The sequence below is a fragment of the Orcinus orca genome, chromosome 2 (assembly GCF_937001465.1).
Source record: "Orcinus orca chromosome 2, mOrcOrc1.1, whole genome shotgun sequence".
Taxonomy (NCBI): domain Eukaryota; kingdom Metazoa; phylum Chordata; class Mammalia; order Artiodactyla; family Delphinidae; genus Orcinus; species Orcinus orca.
The window spans coordinates 90,976,787-90,994,837 of record NC_064560.1 but is presented as its reverse complement, the minus strand read 5'-3'; the positions used below and the strand labels follow the sequence as shown (position 1 = coordinate 90,994,837).

The 18,051-nt window shown below is 40.3% G+C and overlaps 1 protein-coding gene across 2 annotated transcripts in view; it reads left to right on the top strand.

Moving 5' to 3' along the window:
* The first annotated feature begins 5,075 nt into the window (after window positions 1-5,075).
* PIAS1 (protein inhibitor of activated STAT 1) overlaps window positions 5,076-18,051 on the top strand; it is a 121,803-nt gene continuing 108,827 nt past the window's right edge. The window contains exon 1 of one of the 2 annotated variants that reach the window (XM_012535410.3): window positions 5,076-5,188. In XM_012535410.3, coding sequence (XP_012390864.2) covers window positions 5,165-5,188 — 24 coding nt within the window. In that variant the 5' untranslated portion in view covers window positions 5,076-5,164. The remainder of the gene's footprint in view (window positions 5,189-18,051) is intronic. The other variant, XM_033439940.2, reaches the window with a different exon arrangement.

The window sequence follows — 18,051 nt, the reverse complement described above, 5'->3', positions numbered from 1 at the left end:
ATCCTCTCACTCATTAGCCTATGAAATTACCCAGCCCATAAAAACTAACCACCCCCCATATTTTGGGGCTGCTCTTGCCTTTTCAGACTGACTGCAGTTTGTCTTTGGAATGTGTATCTCCCTAAATAAACCTGCTTTCCCACTTAGTTCTTGGGGCAGAGCCCCCTTGCCTGCCCACTTGTATCCCTCACAAGTGTCCTATATTAATAAATCTACTTCTTGCCTATCACTTTGCCTCTCACTGAATTCCTTCTGTGCTGAGACATGAAGAACCTGAGTTTGCATAACTCCTGACACCAGGTGAGTGATTTTTTTTTTTTTTTTTCTGTACGCGGGCCTCTCAGTGTTGTGGCCTCTCCCGTTGCGGAGCACAGACTCCGGACGCGCAGGCTCAGCGGCCATGGCTCACGGGCCCAGCCACTCCGTGGCATGTGGGATCTTCCCGGACCGGGGCACGAACCTGTGTCCCCTGCATTGGCAGGCGGCCTCTCAACCACTGCACCACCAGAGAAGCCCAGGTGAGTGATTTTAATTAAAAGACAGTGGGTTCAAGTCCCAGCCCATGGGTTCAAGACCCAATCTGAGTTTTGACTGGTATCAAATCCCACCTGAGGTGTGCAGTTTCAGCATTCCATGGTATGGATGTATCAGTTTATTTGGCCATTTACTCACTAAAGGATATTTGGATAGTTTCCAGTTTGGGGCTCTTATAAAGCTGCTATGAAAATTCTGTTACAACTTCCTGCGTTTCTCTGGGAAAAATGCCCAAGGACACAATTAAGTTGTATGGTAAGTACATTTCTAGTTTTCAAATGAACTGCCAAACTATATTCCAAGTGGCTATACTATTCCTATCAACAAGGTATGTGTGATCCATACCTAAGGAAACTATGCCTAACCCAAGGTCATTGAGATTTACTCCACAGTTTTCATCTAAGAGTTTTATAGTTTTAACTCATATTTAGGTCTATGATTTATTTGGGGTTAATTTTTTTTAACATCTTTATTGGTGTATAATTGCTTTATAGCATTGTGTTAGCTTCTGCTGTATAACAAAGTGAATCAGCTATATGCATACGTATATCCCCATATCCCCTCCCTCTTGCATCTCCTTCCCACCCTCCTTATCCCACCCCTCTAAGTGGTCACAAAGCACCTCTCCCTGTGCCATGCAGCTGCTTCCCACTAGCTATTTTACATTTGGTAGTGTGTATATGTCAGTGCTACTCTCTCACTTCATCCCAGGTTACCCTGCCCCCTCCCTGTGTCCTCAAGTCCATTCTCTAAGTCTGCGTCTTTATTCCTGTCCTGCCCCTAGGTTCATCAGAACCATTCTTTTTTTTAGATTCCATATATATGTGTTAGCGTACGGTATTTGTTCTTCTCTGACTTGCTTCACTCTGTAGTACAGTCTCTAGGTCCATGCACCTCACTACAAATAACTCAATTTCGTTTCTTTTTATGGCTGAGTAATATTCCACTGTATATATGTGCCACATATTCTTTATCCATTCATCTGTCGATGGACACTTAGGTTGCTTCCATATCCCGAGTATTGTAAATAGAGCTGCAATGAACATTGTGGTACATGACTCTTTTTGAATTATGGTTTTCTCAGGGTATATGCCCAGTAGTGGGATTGCTGGGTCATATGGTAGTTCTATTTTTAGTTTTCTAAGTAACCTCCATACTGTTCTCCATAGTATGTGCCGCATCTTCTTCATCCATTCATCTGTCAGTGGACACTTAGGTTGCTTCCATGTCCTGGCTATTGTAAATAGTGCTGCAATGAACATTGTGGTACATGACTCTTTTTGAATTATGGCTTTCTCAGGGTATATGCCCAGTGGTGGGATTGCTGGGTCATATGGTAGTTCGATTTTTACTTTATTAAGGGACCTCCATACTCTTCTCCATAGTGGCTGTATCAATTTACATTGCAAGAGGGTTGCAACGATGCAAGAGGGTTCCTGGGGTTAATTTTTAAGTGTTGAGTGAGATCCACAATAGTTTTAGGGTCTCACAAAAATATTCTAAATCTTTAAAATCAGAAGAAAAAGTGAGTACACTCTGTTTGGATTACATTAGTCTTTATACTGATGCAGATGTAAAATATACTTTTAGGACTTCCCTGGCGGGCCAGTGGTTAAAACTACATGCTTATACTGCAGGGGGCACATGTTTGACCCCTGGTCAGGGAATTAAGACCCTAAGATCCCGTGTGGTGCAGCAAAAAAAAAAAAAAAAAAAAAAAAATATATATATATATATAATTTTTATGGAAGAAAGAGACTCTGAGGTTCTTTCTGACATCAAATATGTGGAATCTTTCCACATCAATTCTCCAACACCACCTGGGTATCTGACAATTTAATTTTGACAGTAACTCCAGAAGTAAGATCAGACCCCACAGGTTTAGCGCTCAGTCCCACAAGACTGCACCTACTTCAGCTACCAGTCACCAGTTCCATCGGTTTCTGACTGAGCACATTTGAGGATTCCTGCAATCCCCTCTTCAGTTTTGATAATTCACTGAAATGACTCACAGAACTCAGGAAAACACTTTACTTACATTTACCAGTTTATTATAAATAAAACAGCTCAGAAACAGCCAAATGGAAGATATGCATAGGGAAAGGTACGGGGCGGGGAGGGGATGCAAAGCTTCCACACCCTCTTCAGGCACCCCACTTTGCCTCCCGATATGCCTCCCAGTACTTCCGTTTATTCACTGACCTCTCTTTAATCACATGTGGTTTTCTATTGACCAGCTCCCATCCTTAAACTACGCAAGAGCCCCACCCTGAGTCACCTCATTAATATAAATTCAGGTGTGGTGGAAAGGGGCTTGTTATGATTAACAAAAGACAGTCCTATCGCTCAGGAAATAAGGGTTTTAGGAACTCTGTGCCAGGAACCAGGGAGGAGGTCAAATAATATCTGTTATATACCACAGTCTTTAGAAGGCAAAAGTGCCTGGGGCCACAAAAGTCAATGTGGTCCTGTCAGTTGAGTAGCCTTCCCAGCTGTCCATTTGTGAAATTATGGCAGCCTGGAGTAGGGTGATGGTAGTAGAAACACAGAGTCAGCTGGATTGACCAATGGATTGATTATGAGAGGTTAATGAAACAGCGAAACCAAGGATGATTTCTACATTTTTGGCTTGAACAACTGGGTGGATGAAAGTGCCATCCCCTGAGAATACTGGGAAAGAAGGGTTGGGGGTAAAATCAAGGCCTTTTGCTATGGATCTGAGATGACCATGAGTCATGAAGTAGAGATATTAAGTAGTCAGTTGGATTTGTGAATCTGGGTATTGGTGGAGAGGTCTGGGCTGGACAGAAATCTGAGAGTCATCAGTTTGTAGACTTAGCATCAAGGAGATCACCTGGGGAGAGTAAAGTAGAGAAGAGTATAAGGACTGAGCCCTGGAACACTGCAACATTTAAAGATTGAGCCAAAGAGGAAAAATTAGCAAAGGATTCTGAAAATGAGGCTCAGTGAGGGAACGAGAAAATCAGGAGAATAAGATATTGAGGGAAGTTCAGGGGGAAAAGTGTTTCAAAAGAAAGGAAGCTGTCAACTGTTTGCAATTCTGCTGAGAGGTCAATTTAGATAAGGATAGAGAATTGGCAGTTAGCTTTGGAAACCTGGGGATCATTAGTAATCTTGATAAGTGATCTTGATGAGGGAAGTCAAAGCTGGATCACAGTAGGCTGAGGAGTGAATTTCGTGAAGTGAGGAAGTGGGAACAAGCACTGTAGAGAGCTCTTGAAAAACCTTTCCGAGAATTTATGCAGTGAAGAGAGACGAGAAATTGGGCAGTTCTGGAGGCGAATTTGGAGTCAAGGTTTGTTTTAGATGGGAGGAACTTCAGTATGTTTATACGCAGATAGAAATAATCTAATGGGGGCGGGGAGAGAATGTAATGATGTTGGAGGGAGGGGTAATTGTAGGAGTAAAATCCTTAGGAACGTGGGAGGGAAAAAAAAACAGGTCCCTGGTGGAGGGACAGGCCTTCATAGGCATAGGGAAACTTCTTTCATAGTAACCCCAATGTTACTATGCCTATAAAAGTAGTTTTGGTGGTGAGAAGACAAGGAGTTCGTATCTGATGTCTTTTCCATCAGGTGTGAGACAAAGTTGAACAGTGGTTTGGGAGGAGGATTTTAGTAGAGAGGGGAGGGTGTGAAATAATTCTTTCATCACGAATACTTAAATGTCAATTTCGTGGAGCAAGCCCTTCCAGGATTAAGTACATCTCCTCCCAACTCCCTTTTCTCTCACTGGACCATTTGCTCGTTTTTGGTACTCATCACCATTTGTAATTGTATCTTTATTGGTTCAGTTGTCTGTTTCCCACTTTAGAGAACTACAGGGAGGCAGGAACTTTGTTGTATTTAATTTCCCAATGTATATATAGCCCTTAGAAACAGGGCCGGTACATAGTCACTAAATAATTATTTGTTAAAACAAATAAGTTAATGAATAAACGTCTTCAGAATTTTGTCTTAGAGGCAACCTCTTTTAAGTACTAGCTTGGGCAAGTCACTTTTCCTCTCTGAGCTTTTATGTCTGAATACATACATATACCACAGGAATTGTAATCTCTTCCCTGCCTACCTCACCGCATCGTCACCAGGAGGATCTGAGCAAATAAACCTGGAAATGCGTCATCAAGTGATCCTTAAATATAACGTATTGTTGTTTGCGGCCCACGTGTAGCCTCGCAGGTAGCAGGTGCTGCAAAGGACTTGCTGATTGGGGGAGAGAGGTATTATTTTTTCCTGTGACTGTAGGCATCGAAGCTTTGCAGAAGGGTTCCGCAGGCCGCGGAGGGGCGGGGCTCAGGCCAGAAGCCCTCCCTCTCCGGCCTTTTCCCGGAGGCGCCAGCCGGGCAAGGAGGAGGGGCGGGGAGCCTGGGGGGGAGTAACTGTCAAACCTCCTCGGTTGGCGCCATTATTTAAATGGTACGTGCCCGTCTCGCAGCTGTACGTGCCCGGGGCGGGGCTGCGAGACCCCGGAGCGGGGCGGAGGCCGGGGGCGGGCCGGGGAGGTGGAGGGGCGAGAGGGGACTGGCCGGGGCGGGGCCAGGCTGGCTAGAGGGGCGGGTTTAGCGGCGGTCCCCGGCGATGTTCACTGCGCTTGCGCTGACAGACGCAAGATGGCGGACAGTGCGGAACTAAAGGTAAAGCGCAGCTCGAATTCACTTCTAATATTCGGCCACGGAGACTGTGCCGCTGGTGCCAGGGGGGATGCGTCCGACCCTGGGGGGCTGCTCGGGCCTGACTCCAACCGGGCCTGGAGTTGTAGAGAGGAGCGGCGCGCCGGGCCCCAGCCGAGGGGGCCCGGCAGCGGCGGGCCGCGGGCCCCGGGTGCTTCGGGGGCGCTGACGGGTCGTCCCCAGCGTGTTATTGTTGTGGGCGCCTCTGGCGGGGGTGGCGGGGGAAGAGATAGGGAGTCGGGAGGTGGGGGCCGCGGTTGTCCCCGGGGCTCGGCTTCTTCACCTTCCAGGCAGCCTCCCCGCCCCCCGTGGGGAGCGGGGGCAGGGGCAGGGTGTTCATGTTGGGGGCATTGGGAAAGCTCCCCGCCGCCGCTTCCTCTTCCTCCTTTGCAGTCCCGGGCTCCTGTCAGGCGTTCTCCTCAGACCCCCGGGAACTTGGCTCCTGCCGCCCCGCCCCTCCGGGGCTCCCTGCCGCCCCCGCCCCGGACTCGGTTCTCCCCGGCTGCCCGCCTGTCAGGAGGCGCCCGGGGTGCCCCGTTTGTGGGCAGCGCGATCCTGGGGCGATGGGGTGGGGATGTGGGGGAGAAGCTCCAGTAAAGTTTAGTGAACCCCGGGCTGGCTTTGGGGTTCGACTGGGGGGTGACGGGGGAGTCTGCCTGGGCGGGACGTTACTCTTTCTCTCTGATTCCGGGCAACCGGGGGGAGAAACCCCCTCGAAGGGTGTGTATTTGGAAGCAGTGGTAGGTGGTGGGAAGCAGCTACTCTCCCTTCTTTTTCGTCTCTTCCTTTTGGCTGGTGTGGAGGGTGAGAGGAGCCTTCGGGGGGTCTCTGCACACACCATGATGGCGATGCTATAGCTGATGGAGGTGAATGGTTAGTGTTTATATCCCCCCGTTGCCTTTTGTTTGTAGGGACATCTTGCTGGCCATGTTGATTTGAACGAAATTTTTCCCTCATCCTACTTCAACCCCCAATAAATAGAACGTTCCTTCCTTCCTCTCAAGTGTACCAATTGCTCTCGCCTCGCGAAATTGGATGAAAGGGTGCCTCCTTTTCCCCGCTTTTTCTCCCACCCCAATCTTTACCTGATGATGGCTTCTTTACCGAAGCAGATATGCCACTACACAAGCAGTTGGGGGAGGGGGGGTGGAACCCTTATGATTGGATTGTGACAAATGGGGCTCCGCTTGATTAATTTTGGTTCAGTAGCAAGCAGTTTTTAACTAACGCGTATTATTTCGAGGCTGTGAACGCGATATTCCCTTCTCTGTGGCTTCCTGTGTGTGAACCGAGTAGTTGGTTAAATCTTGACCCAGAGAACTGACATCTCTGTCAGAGTGGAGATCGGGATATACAGTTGTAAATCTTTGGGGAGAGTCGTCTTTTTATAATTAATGAAAATTATTTAAAGAATTATCACGGTTATAATGAAACGACAACTCCTAGAACAAGCAAACGCCAGGTTTGTTTCTGGAGAGTTTTTCAGTGGAAACCTTCGCTGAGGGATCGTTTTTCCCAATAGTTTTTCAATGTTAACATTCCAAAATTTGTATATTTAGGCTCTGTCTTTGAGTGTCATTCTTTTTTAATTTACTTCTAATTGCAAATTAAGGGAGAGCAGATTTAGAATGGATGGTTTCGTTTTTTCCAGTTTCAAACTATTGACTGAAATGAAAAAGCCCCAGAAATTTGAGTATTTGGAGGTAATTAACTCTTGAAATAAAAAAGTATGCAACTTTAAGATACATGTTTTCTGTAGTTTTAAAACGTAGTCACTATGTTGCTGTGATCTTTGCCTTCTAATATTTATTTTGCTAGGAATCCTTTTGAATGATAGCTAATCAGTTCTGTTTTACGTGGACTACAGAGTAAAGCTGAAAAGCTTGTGCTGGCTATGTTGTCACTCTTGATGCTGTCCAAAGAAACTGGTATGGAAAGCACATGCTGGGAGATTTCCTCCTTTGTTCTTTCTCATTTTAAGAAAGTGCCTTTGGGGATAGATCAGATCCCTGGTGTGAGTCTTGTTAGGTAAAGTTTCTCTTCACAAAAATGAGCCTGCATCAGATGAACGCTAAACACTTGGGGGGAAACATTATTTTTCTAAAATTGGTCTCCTGTTTTGCTCTCTCCAAAATCTACTTGAGTTTTTCCAAAGGAGTTTTTTTCTAATATTATGTTCTGTTGTACAGTTTTTTTCTCCAGCTTATGATAACTGCTCTTGACATACTGATCTGTCATTGTGTGTGCCCAGTACTTTGAGGAGCTGTGATAAATTGCTTAGTTAGTAATAGCTGTGTTAAACATGTTTATATTTGATTGTGGTTACATTTGCTCTTTTTTTTTTTTTGAAGGGGAGGAGATGATCTTAGAAACGCCTACCATAGTTATTTAAGAATGTGTATATGTAATTTTCTGTGCGGTAAGCTTTGGAAGATACTCCTTTTGAAATTATATTTTCTGAGTGGTATTTTGTTTATTTGTTTTTTGTGGTGTTTGGAGATAAGTAGCACTTATTCCTAATAAGGAATGAAAGGTCAGAGTAAGAATTAAGAAAAACTCAGATTTTTCAAAGTTTTAGGTGAATACAAAAGTATTCCAATGGATTTCCAACTATGAGGCTTTGAGTAAATAGTGACTTTTGTTATCTTAATTTACAACCCACATTTCATTTTGCTGTGGATTGTATTCACAATTTTTTTCCTCATGACCCATTTTAGTGAGTCCTTTTAAATCTATAACAGATCTGCAAGATCAGATGGGAAAAATGGATAGATCTGTACCCCCGTAGGAATTGTGCAAGCTGCAACACTTAAAGATATTGCCAATAAAGATTAGATTATGAGTCAGACATATCAAAAAGTTCTCTGTACTAATTTGTTTATGAAAGGTTTAATTTTTCATTAGGGGAATACCCATAAATGACATTTGTAAGAATGTAGAGAGTGAGCATTTTATTGTCTTTAGGAACTCAAAAGCAGGAGGGTGTGATGCCCAGATGATTTTGGAAGTTAATCTGACAGCTTCATGTAGCTCCTCTTAAAATAGTTTAAAAAAAAATTACAAATTTTTTTGCATTAAAAGTCAAATTGCGTTATATTGCCGTTTTTAACTCACTGGAGGAACAGTGGGAAGGAAGAAGTTCATTATCATTTTAGTGGAGTAAATAATGGAATTCAAGGGGAAGAGAAATCATACTTTAAAAACCATACCTTTAAAAGTAGTATCTGTATAAGCGTGTCAGTAAATTCTGTTGTCATATTCTGCCTCTGTTTTCAAGAACTAGCCACTTAATTTTGATCTTTGTGGTGTAATTTGTCTGCTTTTATTTCAGATAGAAGCAAGTAAATCTGACAATTTATTCATGAATTTGAATTGAATTTCCATAACTTGCTTTTCTCAAGTGCCACATTTAGATGGCTTTTGTTTTAAGTCACCATGTTTATGAACAATATTTAAAAATTTGTAAAACACTTTAACATTTAAGTATTTCATATAATTGTTTTGAAATATCTCCTTTTCCTCCTCCGTTTTCTCCTGGATAATTGTATTGTCTTTCTCTTCAAAGAGTCTCTTGTAATCCCTGTTGATTGCAGTAGTGCTTAGTGGTGAGTCCATAGCTGATTAACCTTGGGTTTCTCCTGGTGAACTCCATCAACATGCTACTCCAGGGTTCTTGCTGAGGCTTTTGAGTTCAGTGTAATTTGCACCCTTTCTTGCTTGTAACTAGGGATAAGAAAAGAAAATGTCTTAGAGTTGTAGTAGGGATGGGAAGAATTATCTAAATTTCTGGAAAACTGCAGTGTTTATGATGAGACATAGCCTTTAAAAACAAACAAACCTCTGGTTCATTACTTCATAGAATTGCAGTGTGTTCTGAAGTATTCTGCTCTGGCATTAAGGACCTTGTTTTTTTTTTTTATGTTTGAATAATGTCTTATATGGTACTTTGCAGTTCATAATGTATCACATTATCTCATTTGATTTTTCCATCAGTTCTTTAAGGTAGTAAAGGCAGGTAATATCTTCCTTTTACCAATAAAGTAAGCCCAGAAAAGGTAAGTGACTAGCCTAAGGTCATACAGATAAAAGTGGCAGGGACTTGAGCCTAGGCCTTGTGATTTCAAAATCCTGTACTGTAGGCTGCATTAAAGCTGCCATGTCAGTCCTGGAGCCCTCTAGGGTGCTTCGCTCACAAAGAATTCTAGCTATGTTGTTGCTAATACTTTCCCTCTTGCTCTATGCCAGGGTATTTTTGGATATTCCTTGGGCTTTTTGCAAGGAAGATTTTTGAGTTTGTTAGTTGGAATCATAGACATTAATTCTTGCAAATATCATTTTACTTGAGAAAGTTTCAGCGAATACTGAAAAGTAAGCACAAAAATAAACAGCACCTATAATCCCAGCACTTAGAAATATCATGGTTAACATCTGGGTATCCATTTAGACTTTCCCTCTGTGAGTAAATGCATATGTATATACATCACAAAAGAGAGATTGTACTACTCTTTATTTGTAATCTGCTATTTTCATGGCTGTCTTTCCAGGTTAGTAAATATAGGCTTATATGATCATTTGAAAGGTAACATTGTATTTTATTCAGCTAGTCCCCTATCATTGGACAATCAGATTACTTCCACTTTTTTTTCTTTTTTGCTATTTTAAACAATGTCTTGACAAACAGCCTGATAGAAAAGTTTGCAATATTTTTTTTTAAATTTATTTTATTTATTTATTTATTTTTGGCTGTGTTGGGTCTTCGTTGCTGCGTGTGGGCTTTCTCTAGTTGTGGCGAACAGGGGCTACTCTTGATTGCGGTGCGCGGGCTTCTCATTGCGGTGGCTTCTCTTGTTGCAGAGCATGGGCTCTGGGCTCACGGGGTTCAGTAGTTGTGGCTCGCGGCCTCTATAGCGCAGGCTCAGTAGTTGTGGCGCACGGGCTTAGTTTCTCCGCGTCATGGGGGATCTTCCCAGACCAGGGCTCGAACCTGAGTCCCCTGAGTTGACAGGTGGATTCTTAACCACTGTGCCACCAGGGAATCCCCTGAAAATGTTTTATTCTAGCTAAATATATTTATTCTACAGACCTTTTTTTTGTGTGCTTCAGGGAACAGTGCAAATAAGATTTTGATTAGGTGAAGTGTTGTGAGTGAAAAGTAATTTTTGATTTGTTCGTTGTTTATACCTTTATTATTTCTTTTCCTGTAAATCTGTCAGTAAACATTATATAAATGCTCTGAATCAGAACATTGGTAAAGTATGAAATAGATTATGAGAATTTTTGCTTTACCCATATTTTTAATCTCAAAGCAAAGTGTTGCCATAGTGTAAGATTGGTAGGTAACATTGTTTTGGAGAGGCTGTTAGAGAAAGGAGGTTACATAGGCAATGAAACCATTTTTCTATCTTAAGAACCTTTATGGGTTAAATCAATTAATAAATGCATGTGTGAATTGAATTAAGAATATTATTTGTGCAACATCTGAAAGTACTGCACTGTAGAAGGAACAGCTGATGAAATTAAGGGTATGAAATTGATCATACTCTAAATTTGATATGTTAAATTTGTTCCTCACCTAAATCTTTAGCATTTATATAACAAATTGTATCATTAGGATTTTTCAGAAATAGGTGATAGAGATACTTAAAAATACTTAGTTGTCCTTTCCTATCAATTTCAGAAATAGTACTGATTGTTATGCTTTTTTTTTTTTTGCTATTCTTACTGCAGAATGTTTGAGTGCTACTTCCTCTTCCATGTTAAAAATTGTGGAACTCCCAATTGCTTTTGATTCCCTCTACTCTTGGTTTCGTGGTAGCACGTGAATAAAAACTCCCTAAGCCCCTACTCCCCTCAGAATTTTCTGGTAAACCTTCATTCTTAGCCATGAACTTCTAAAATTCATCAAAATGAAGAAATCACCTTTTTTCCTTTTCTGCTTCACATTAGATCAAGCAAACAAAACAAACATAAACCCCTTGAACATTAACTAGTAACTTTGAATTATCAATAACTTTCACAGGACTGTTAATATATGTTCCTATTTTTAAAAGCTTCATCTCTTTCTTACCTTTCCTGCTATTCTTCTCTGCTTTCAATTTCCCCCCTTTGGTTGCCAGGTCAGTTTTCCCCAAACACTCCTTTCATCCTGTCACTCCACTGGCTTTCCATTGAAAACAGGATAAAGTCTTAGCTCTCAGTTTGGTATTCAAGATTTTCTATAGTCTGACTCCAGTACATTTCGTGTGTCTGTTTTGTCTCCTCCACTGTATAGCAAAAGTTTTTAACTTAAAGCCAGAACTGTTAGTTTGCTTTTTTATTTTTGACTAGTGTTCTGCTTTGTACACCACTCCATTTTCCCTCATCCCTACCCTGTGGACACAGTAGGTGCCTAAGATATATTCGTGAAATGAGTTACATTCAAGATTTGTTTCTGTTAGCGAGGGGGCACTTGCACATGTTTATATGACAAGTCTAAATTGTGAATGTTCGGCGATAGGGTCATATCTTCATACTTTTTTTCGTGGCTGCTGCGTAAATGAACTTGAATAACATTAAATCCAGATAATTTATGAAAGACTGTTTTAGGTTTACCTTTTACATTTCTCATTGTAATGTTACAGCAGTTAAGTAGAATAAAATTTTAAAGGCCTTCATCTTCACCCCAGCCACTCCTTACCCCTTGCAACCTCTTTGGTACCTATTCTATTTTTTGAGAAGGAGAGAGCATAAGTTTTATTGAGGTATAATTTGCATACCATGCATTTCACCCATTTAAGTGCACAATTAAATGGTATTTTAATGTATTCACAAAGTTGTGTAACCATCACCGCAACCAGTTTCAGAATATTTGTCTTACCCATCCCCCCCACCAAAGAAATCTTGCACCCTTCAGCTATCACCCCATTGCCACAACCCACCCCACCCTCAGGCAACCGCTATCTACTTTTTGTCCCTATAGATTTGCCTGTATTGAACATTTCGTATAAATGGAATCCTATAATATGTAGTCTTTTGTGTCTGACCTATTCATTTTTCTTTGGACATTTAATTATGTATGTCTGTATAACATTCATAATTTATTGTATGTGTGTATGTCTAGATTCAGAACAAATTAGGGACATACATGGAACTCAGTAAGTAAATATTTATTGAATGAATGTATATGTATTACTATACATAATCATACTATATACAGTATCCTTTGACTTTTTTCACTTAACTGTATACTATATTGAAGCTCTTTCCATGACATGTGCCAAAACGAGATGGTCTCTTTCTTTTTTACAGTGCAAATATTTCATATGTATGTTTGTAGAGGTTTACCTCTTGAATTTATCAGTGTATATGTCTAAAAGTTCTTAACTTGTTTTGATGGTTTCCTTTTTTTTTTTTAAAAAATAGTTGCCACATTGAATGTAACTCCTATAATATTAATATTGGAGTCTCACTTAAAAATAGGAATGAAAACTGTAACAGGTAAGGGTTGTTTGGCTTGAGGAGAAATGAATGTAGGCTCTTTATGGGGTGCTGGCAGTACACAGCCAAAGCAATTCATTTTGTATTTGGGTTTCTGAATGTGAGCAAGCCTGTTTTTAGCTTCATGGCATAGTGCTTAAAATAGAATTTAAACATGCTATCTTGTGCATTATGGTGAATTTTAAGACTTTTTCTTGTAGCCATGTAGGTCTAATCTTAAGATCTGAAAGATTTCAGGGTAAATATTTTTCTCATGTATTAAAATCATCAGTCTGGTCTATGGGCTTCTGTGAGTTACCCAAGAAAGAGAACATAGAGGCACCTAGGTCAGAGTCTAGCTTATAGTAGGTATTTGGTAATTATTTGTTATTTATTCAGGAAGTATCATATTCTGTCGTTCATTATATGTTTGAGTTCCGACTGTATGTGAAATACCAGATTATCAGTTGGTTTGAGCATATCACCATATAAATGTGTGTATTTATTTAAACACTCTTGTTATAGTGGGATATGTACTAAAAATATTTGTTTCTTAATCATCCAAGTAATGCACCACCTATTACAGTGGTTCTCAAAGTGTGTTTCCCAGAACTCTGGTAGTTCTCCAGACTCTTTCTGGGGATCCTGCAGGTCAAAACTATTTTCTCAATAAAAGTAAGACATTATTTGCTATATTGACATTTGTAAAATCAGTGGTGGGTAAAATTACATGAATTAAGGCAGTAACACTAAACTGTACTAGTTTATGACATCATGCACTTGGAATTAAGATGATGAAGCAATAAAACTTATTAATTTCATTATGTCTCAATTCTTGAATACGTTTTAAAATATATTTTGTGTGATGAAAAGTCCTGTAAACCACTTTTACTGAACACCAAATCTGATGATGGTTAATTCAAGAAAAAGAACTTGTGCAGTTGTTTGAGTTGGCATGCTGAACTAGCTACTTTTTTGTTTGTTTGTTTATGTTTGTTTGTTTTGCGGTACGTGGGCCTCTCACTGTTGTGGCCTCTCCCGTTGCGGAGCACAGGCTCCGGACGCGCAGGCTCAGCGGCCATGGCTCATGGGCGCAGCCGCTCCGCGGCATGTGGGATCTTCCCGGACCGGGGCATGAACCCGTGTCCCCTGCATCGGCAGGCGGACTCTCAACCACTGCGCCACCAGGGAAGCCCTGAACTAGCTACTTTTTTAATGGGATACCATTTTTATTTGAAAGAATGGCTGACAAAGTATGGTTATAAAGACTTGGGTATTCGGCAGACATTTTCTCGAAACTAAACCAAGTGAGCCTGTCACAGCAAGACAAACTGACAATATTTGTTGCTAATGATAAAATTTCAGCTTTCAAGTGAAAATAAAATTTTGGAAGATTTATGTTTGCCGCTTTGAGCTTGACAGTTTCCCAATACTTGACTTTTTTCTTTTTTTTTGGATAAGATCAGTGGTGGTTGTTTTATTTTATTTTAATTTTATTTATTTTTTGGCTGTGTTGGGTCTTCGTTGCTGCACACAGGCTTTCTCTAGTTGCAGTGAGCAGGGGCTACTCTTCGTTGTGGTGCGTAGGCTTCTCATTACAGTGGATTCTCTTGTGGAGCACGGGCTCTATGTGTGTGGGCTTCAGTAGTTGCAGCGCACGGGCTCTAGAGTGCAGGCTCAGTAGTTGTGGCACATGGGCTTAGTTGCTCCGCGGCACGTGGGATCTTCCTGGACCAAGGATCGAACCCGTGTCCCCTGCACTGGCGGGTGGATTCGTAACCACTGCGCTACCAGGGAAGTCTCCCGGGTGGTATTAATGAATGTTATATATTGAAGTTGTAAAGTGAAAGGGTCAACATTTGGAAGAACTGCATAACTCACTGAACCAATACTTTCTAAATAATCAATGCATGGTATTGCAAAATAGTAAAAAGATCCATTGGAAATGTAAGACAAACCAACGGACTTGAGTATATCAGAGTAGGAAATGTTCATTGATATGGTTTCAGATTCCATATTGGAACAGCCTTTAAGAAACTGCCACTTGTTGAGTTTTGGTAGAGGACCAAAGAATATCCACAGTTATCTGAGAAAGCTATTGAAATATGCCATCTTTTTCCACTACATATCTGCATGATGCTGAATTTTCTTCATGTACTTCAATCAAAACAACCTAATGCAGATTGAATGTGAAAGTGGATATGAAAATGAGGCTGTCTTTTTTAAACCAGACATTAAAGAGATGTGCAAAAATGTAAAATAATGACTATTTTTACAATTTTTTTTGTCTTGGAATAGTCTTTTTAATTTAATATTTTGATATATGTTAAGTAATTTATTATTTTTAAATGACAAATCTTTAAAAATTTTGTTTTCTTTTTTCTTTAAAAGTTTTTAATTATAGTAATATATACATAACTTAAAATTTACCATCTTATCCACTTTTATTTTATTTTAAAAAATTTATTTATTTTTGGCTGCGTTGGGTCCTCGTTGCTGCACGGGCTTTCTCTGGTTGCAGCAAGCAGGGGCTACTCTTTGTTGCGGTGCGCAGGCTTCTCATTACGGTGGCTTCTCGTTGCGGAGCATGGGCTCTAGGCGTGCAGGCTTCAGTAGTTGTGGCACGCAGGCTCAGTAGTTGTGGCTTGCGGGCTCTAGAGTGCAGGCTCAGTAGTTGTGGCACACGGGCTTAGTTGCTCCGCGGCACGTGGGATCTTCCCAGACCAGGGCTCAAACCCATTTCCCCTGCATTGGCAGACAGATTCTTAACCACTGTGCCACCAGGGAAGTCCCTGTGTTTAGTTTTAGAGTATTAGAGTGACCATATATAATTTATCAACCAAAGTGGGACACTTTTAAGAGTGGAAGGGGATGCTTTTAATAATGTTGCTAGAACAACAGATGTAAAATGGAAAACTTGAAGATCTTGTAATTTTTTCTAAAATACTTTTTTTGTGAAGTGCTAAGAAATGAGATGACAGTGATTTTAAAATGATATTAATAAAGAAGAGTTTTGTGGCCAAGTAAATTTGTAAAATGTTGGATGCAAAGTTAACATACTTCTTCTGCTAGACTTCTTAGGACCTTTAATGTGTGAATGTTATTTGAGAAGGGAGGGCATGATGGGGAATTATAGACTCTTGAATTTCCTGGACCGTTTTGTTTTTTTTTTTTTGGTCCTTATTTGAATTTGTTACAGTATTGCTTTTGGTTGTTTGTTTTGGTTTTTTGTCCCCAAGGCATGTGGGATCTTAGCTTCCTGACCAGAGATCAAACCCTCACCCTGTGCATTGGAAGGCAAAGTCTTAACCACAGGACCACCAGGGAAGTCCCTCCTGGACCAGTTTTTCCCCAGCACCCTATTACTCTGAATATCTATTAACCGTATGAACGTAGTTTGGAAAACGGTGACTTGGAGTATCCTGTCATTTAAATTGGAGCTTTTTAATGTGAAGCTCAATCAGATTGCTTCTCAGTTTTACGTTTTATTTGGGATTTTGTTCTGTCATATCTGGGCAGCTAACTTTATTACAATGAGTAAAATTTGAAGTTTAAAAAATATAACCTCATAAAATAGTCAGTATGTGCAGATGACATACTATATATAGAAAACCCTGAAAACTCCACACAAAAACTACTAGAACTGAAAAATGAATTGAGCAAGGTAGCAGGATACAAGATTAACATGCAGAAATCAGTTGCATTTCTTTAACAATGAAATATCAGAAAAGGAATGTAAAAAACAATACCTTTTTAAAAATTGTATTTATTTTTAAAATATTTATTTGATTGGAGTATAGTTGATTAAAAACCTTGTGTTTCAGGTGTACAGCAAAGTGATTCAGATATACATATACATGAATCTATTCTTTTTCAAATTATTTTCCCATTTAGGTTATTACAGAATATTGAGCAGAGTTCCCTGTGCTATACAGTAGGTCCCTGTTCGTTATCTGTTTTAAATATAGCAGCGTGTACACATCAATCCCAAACTGCCAGTCTATCCCTCCCCCTCCAACCCTCCCACTGGTAACCATAAGTTTGTTCTCTAAGTCTGTGAGTCTGTTTCTGTTTTGTAAATAAGTTCATTTGTATCTTTTTTAAAGATTCCCTATATAAGTGATATCATACATGTCTTTCTCTGTTTGACTTACTTAGTATGATAATCTCTAGGTCCATCCATGTTGCTGCAAATGGCATTATTTCATCCTTTTTAATGGCCAAGTAGTATTCCACTGTATATATGTACCACATCTTCTTTATCCATTCATCTGTCAGTGGACATTTAGGTTGCTTCCACATCTTGGCTATTGTAAATAGTGCTGCAATGAACATTAGGGTTTATGTATCCTTTTGAACCACGTTTTTCTCTGGCTATATGCCCAGGGAGTGGGATTGCTAGATCATATGGTAGCTCTATTTTTAGTTTCCTAAGCAACCTCCATGCTGTTCTCCATAGTGGCTGTACCAATTTACATTCCCACCTGTAGTGTAGGAGGGTTCCCTTTTCTCTACACTCTCGCCAGCATTTATTGTTTGTAGACTTTCTGATGATGGCCATTCTGACTTGTGTGAGGTGATATCTCATTGTAGTTTTGATTTGCATCTCTAATACTAAGCGATGTTGAGCATCTTTTCCTGTGCCTCTTGGTCATCTGTATGTCTTCTTTGGAGAAATGTCTATTTAAGTTTTCTGCCCATTTTTTGAAAGGGTTGTTTAAAAAAACAATACCTTTTAAAATCACACCAAAAAAACCCCAAAAGCCTTAGGAATACACCTGACCAAGGAGGTGAAAGACTTATATTATGGGAACTATAGAACATTAGTAAAGGAAATTGAAGATGAGTCAAAGAAATGGAAAGATATCCCATGCTCTTGGACTGGAAGAATTAATATTGTTAAAAAGGCCATACTACCCAAAGCAATACACCAATTTAACGTGATCCCTATCAAATTACCAATGGTATTTTTCATAGAGGTAGAACAAATAATCCTAAAATTTATATGGAATCATAAAAGACCCAGAATTGCAAAAGCAATCCTGAGGAAAAAGAATAAAGCAGGAGGCATAATCATCCCAGACTTCAGACAATACTACAAAGCTACAGTAATCAAAACAGTGTGGTATTGGCACAAAAACAGACATATGGATCAATGGAACAGAATAGAGAGCCCAGAAATAAACCCACACACTTACGGTCAATTAATCTTCAACAAAGGATACAAGAGTATAAAATGGGGAAAAGTCTCTTCAGCAAGTGATTCTGGGAAAGTTGGACAGCTGCATGTAAATCAGTGAAGTTAGAACACACCTTCACACCATGCACAAAAATAAAATGGCTTAAAGACTTGAATATAAGACAGAACGCTA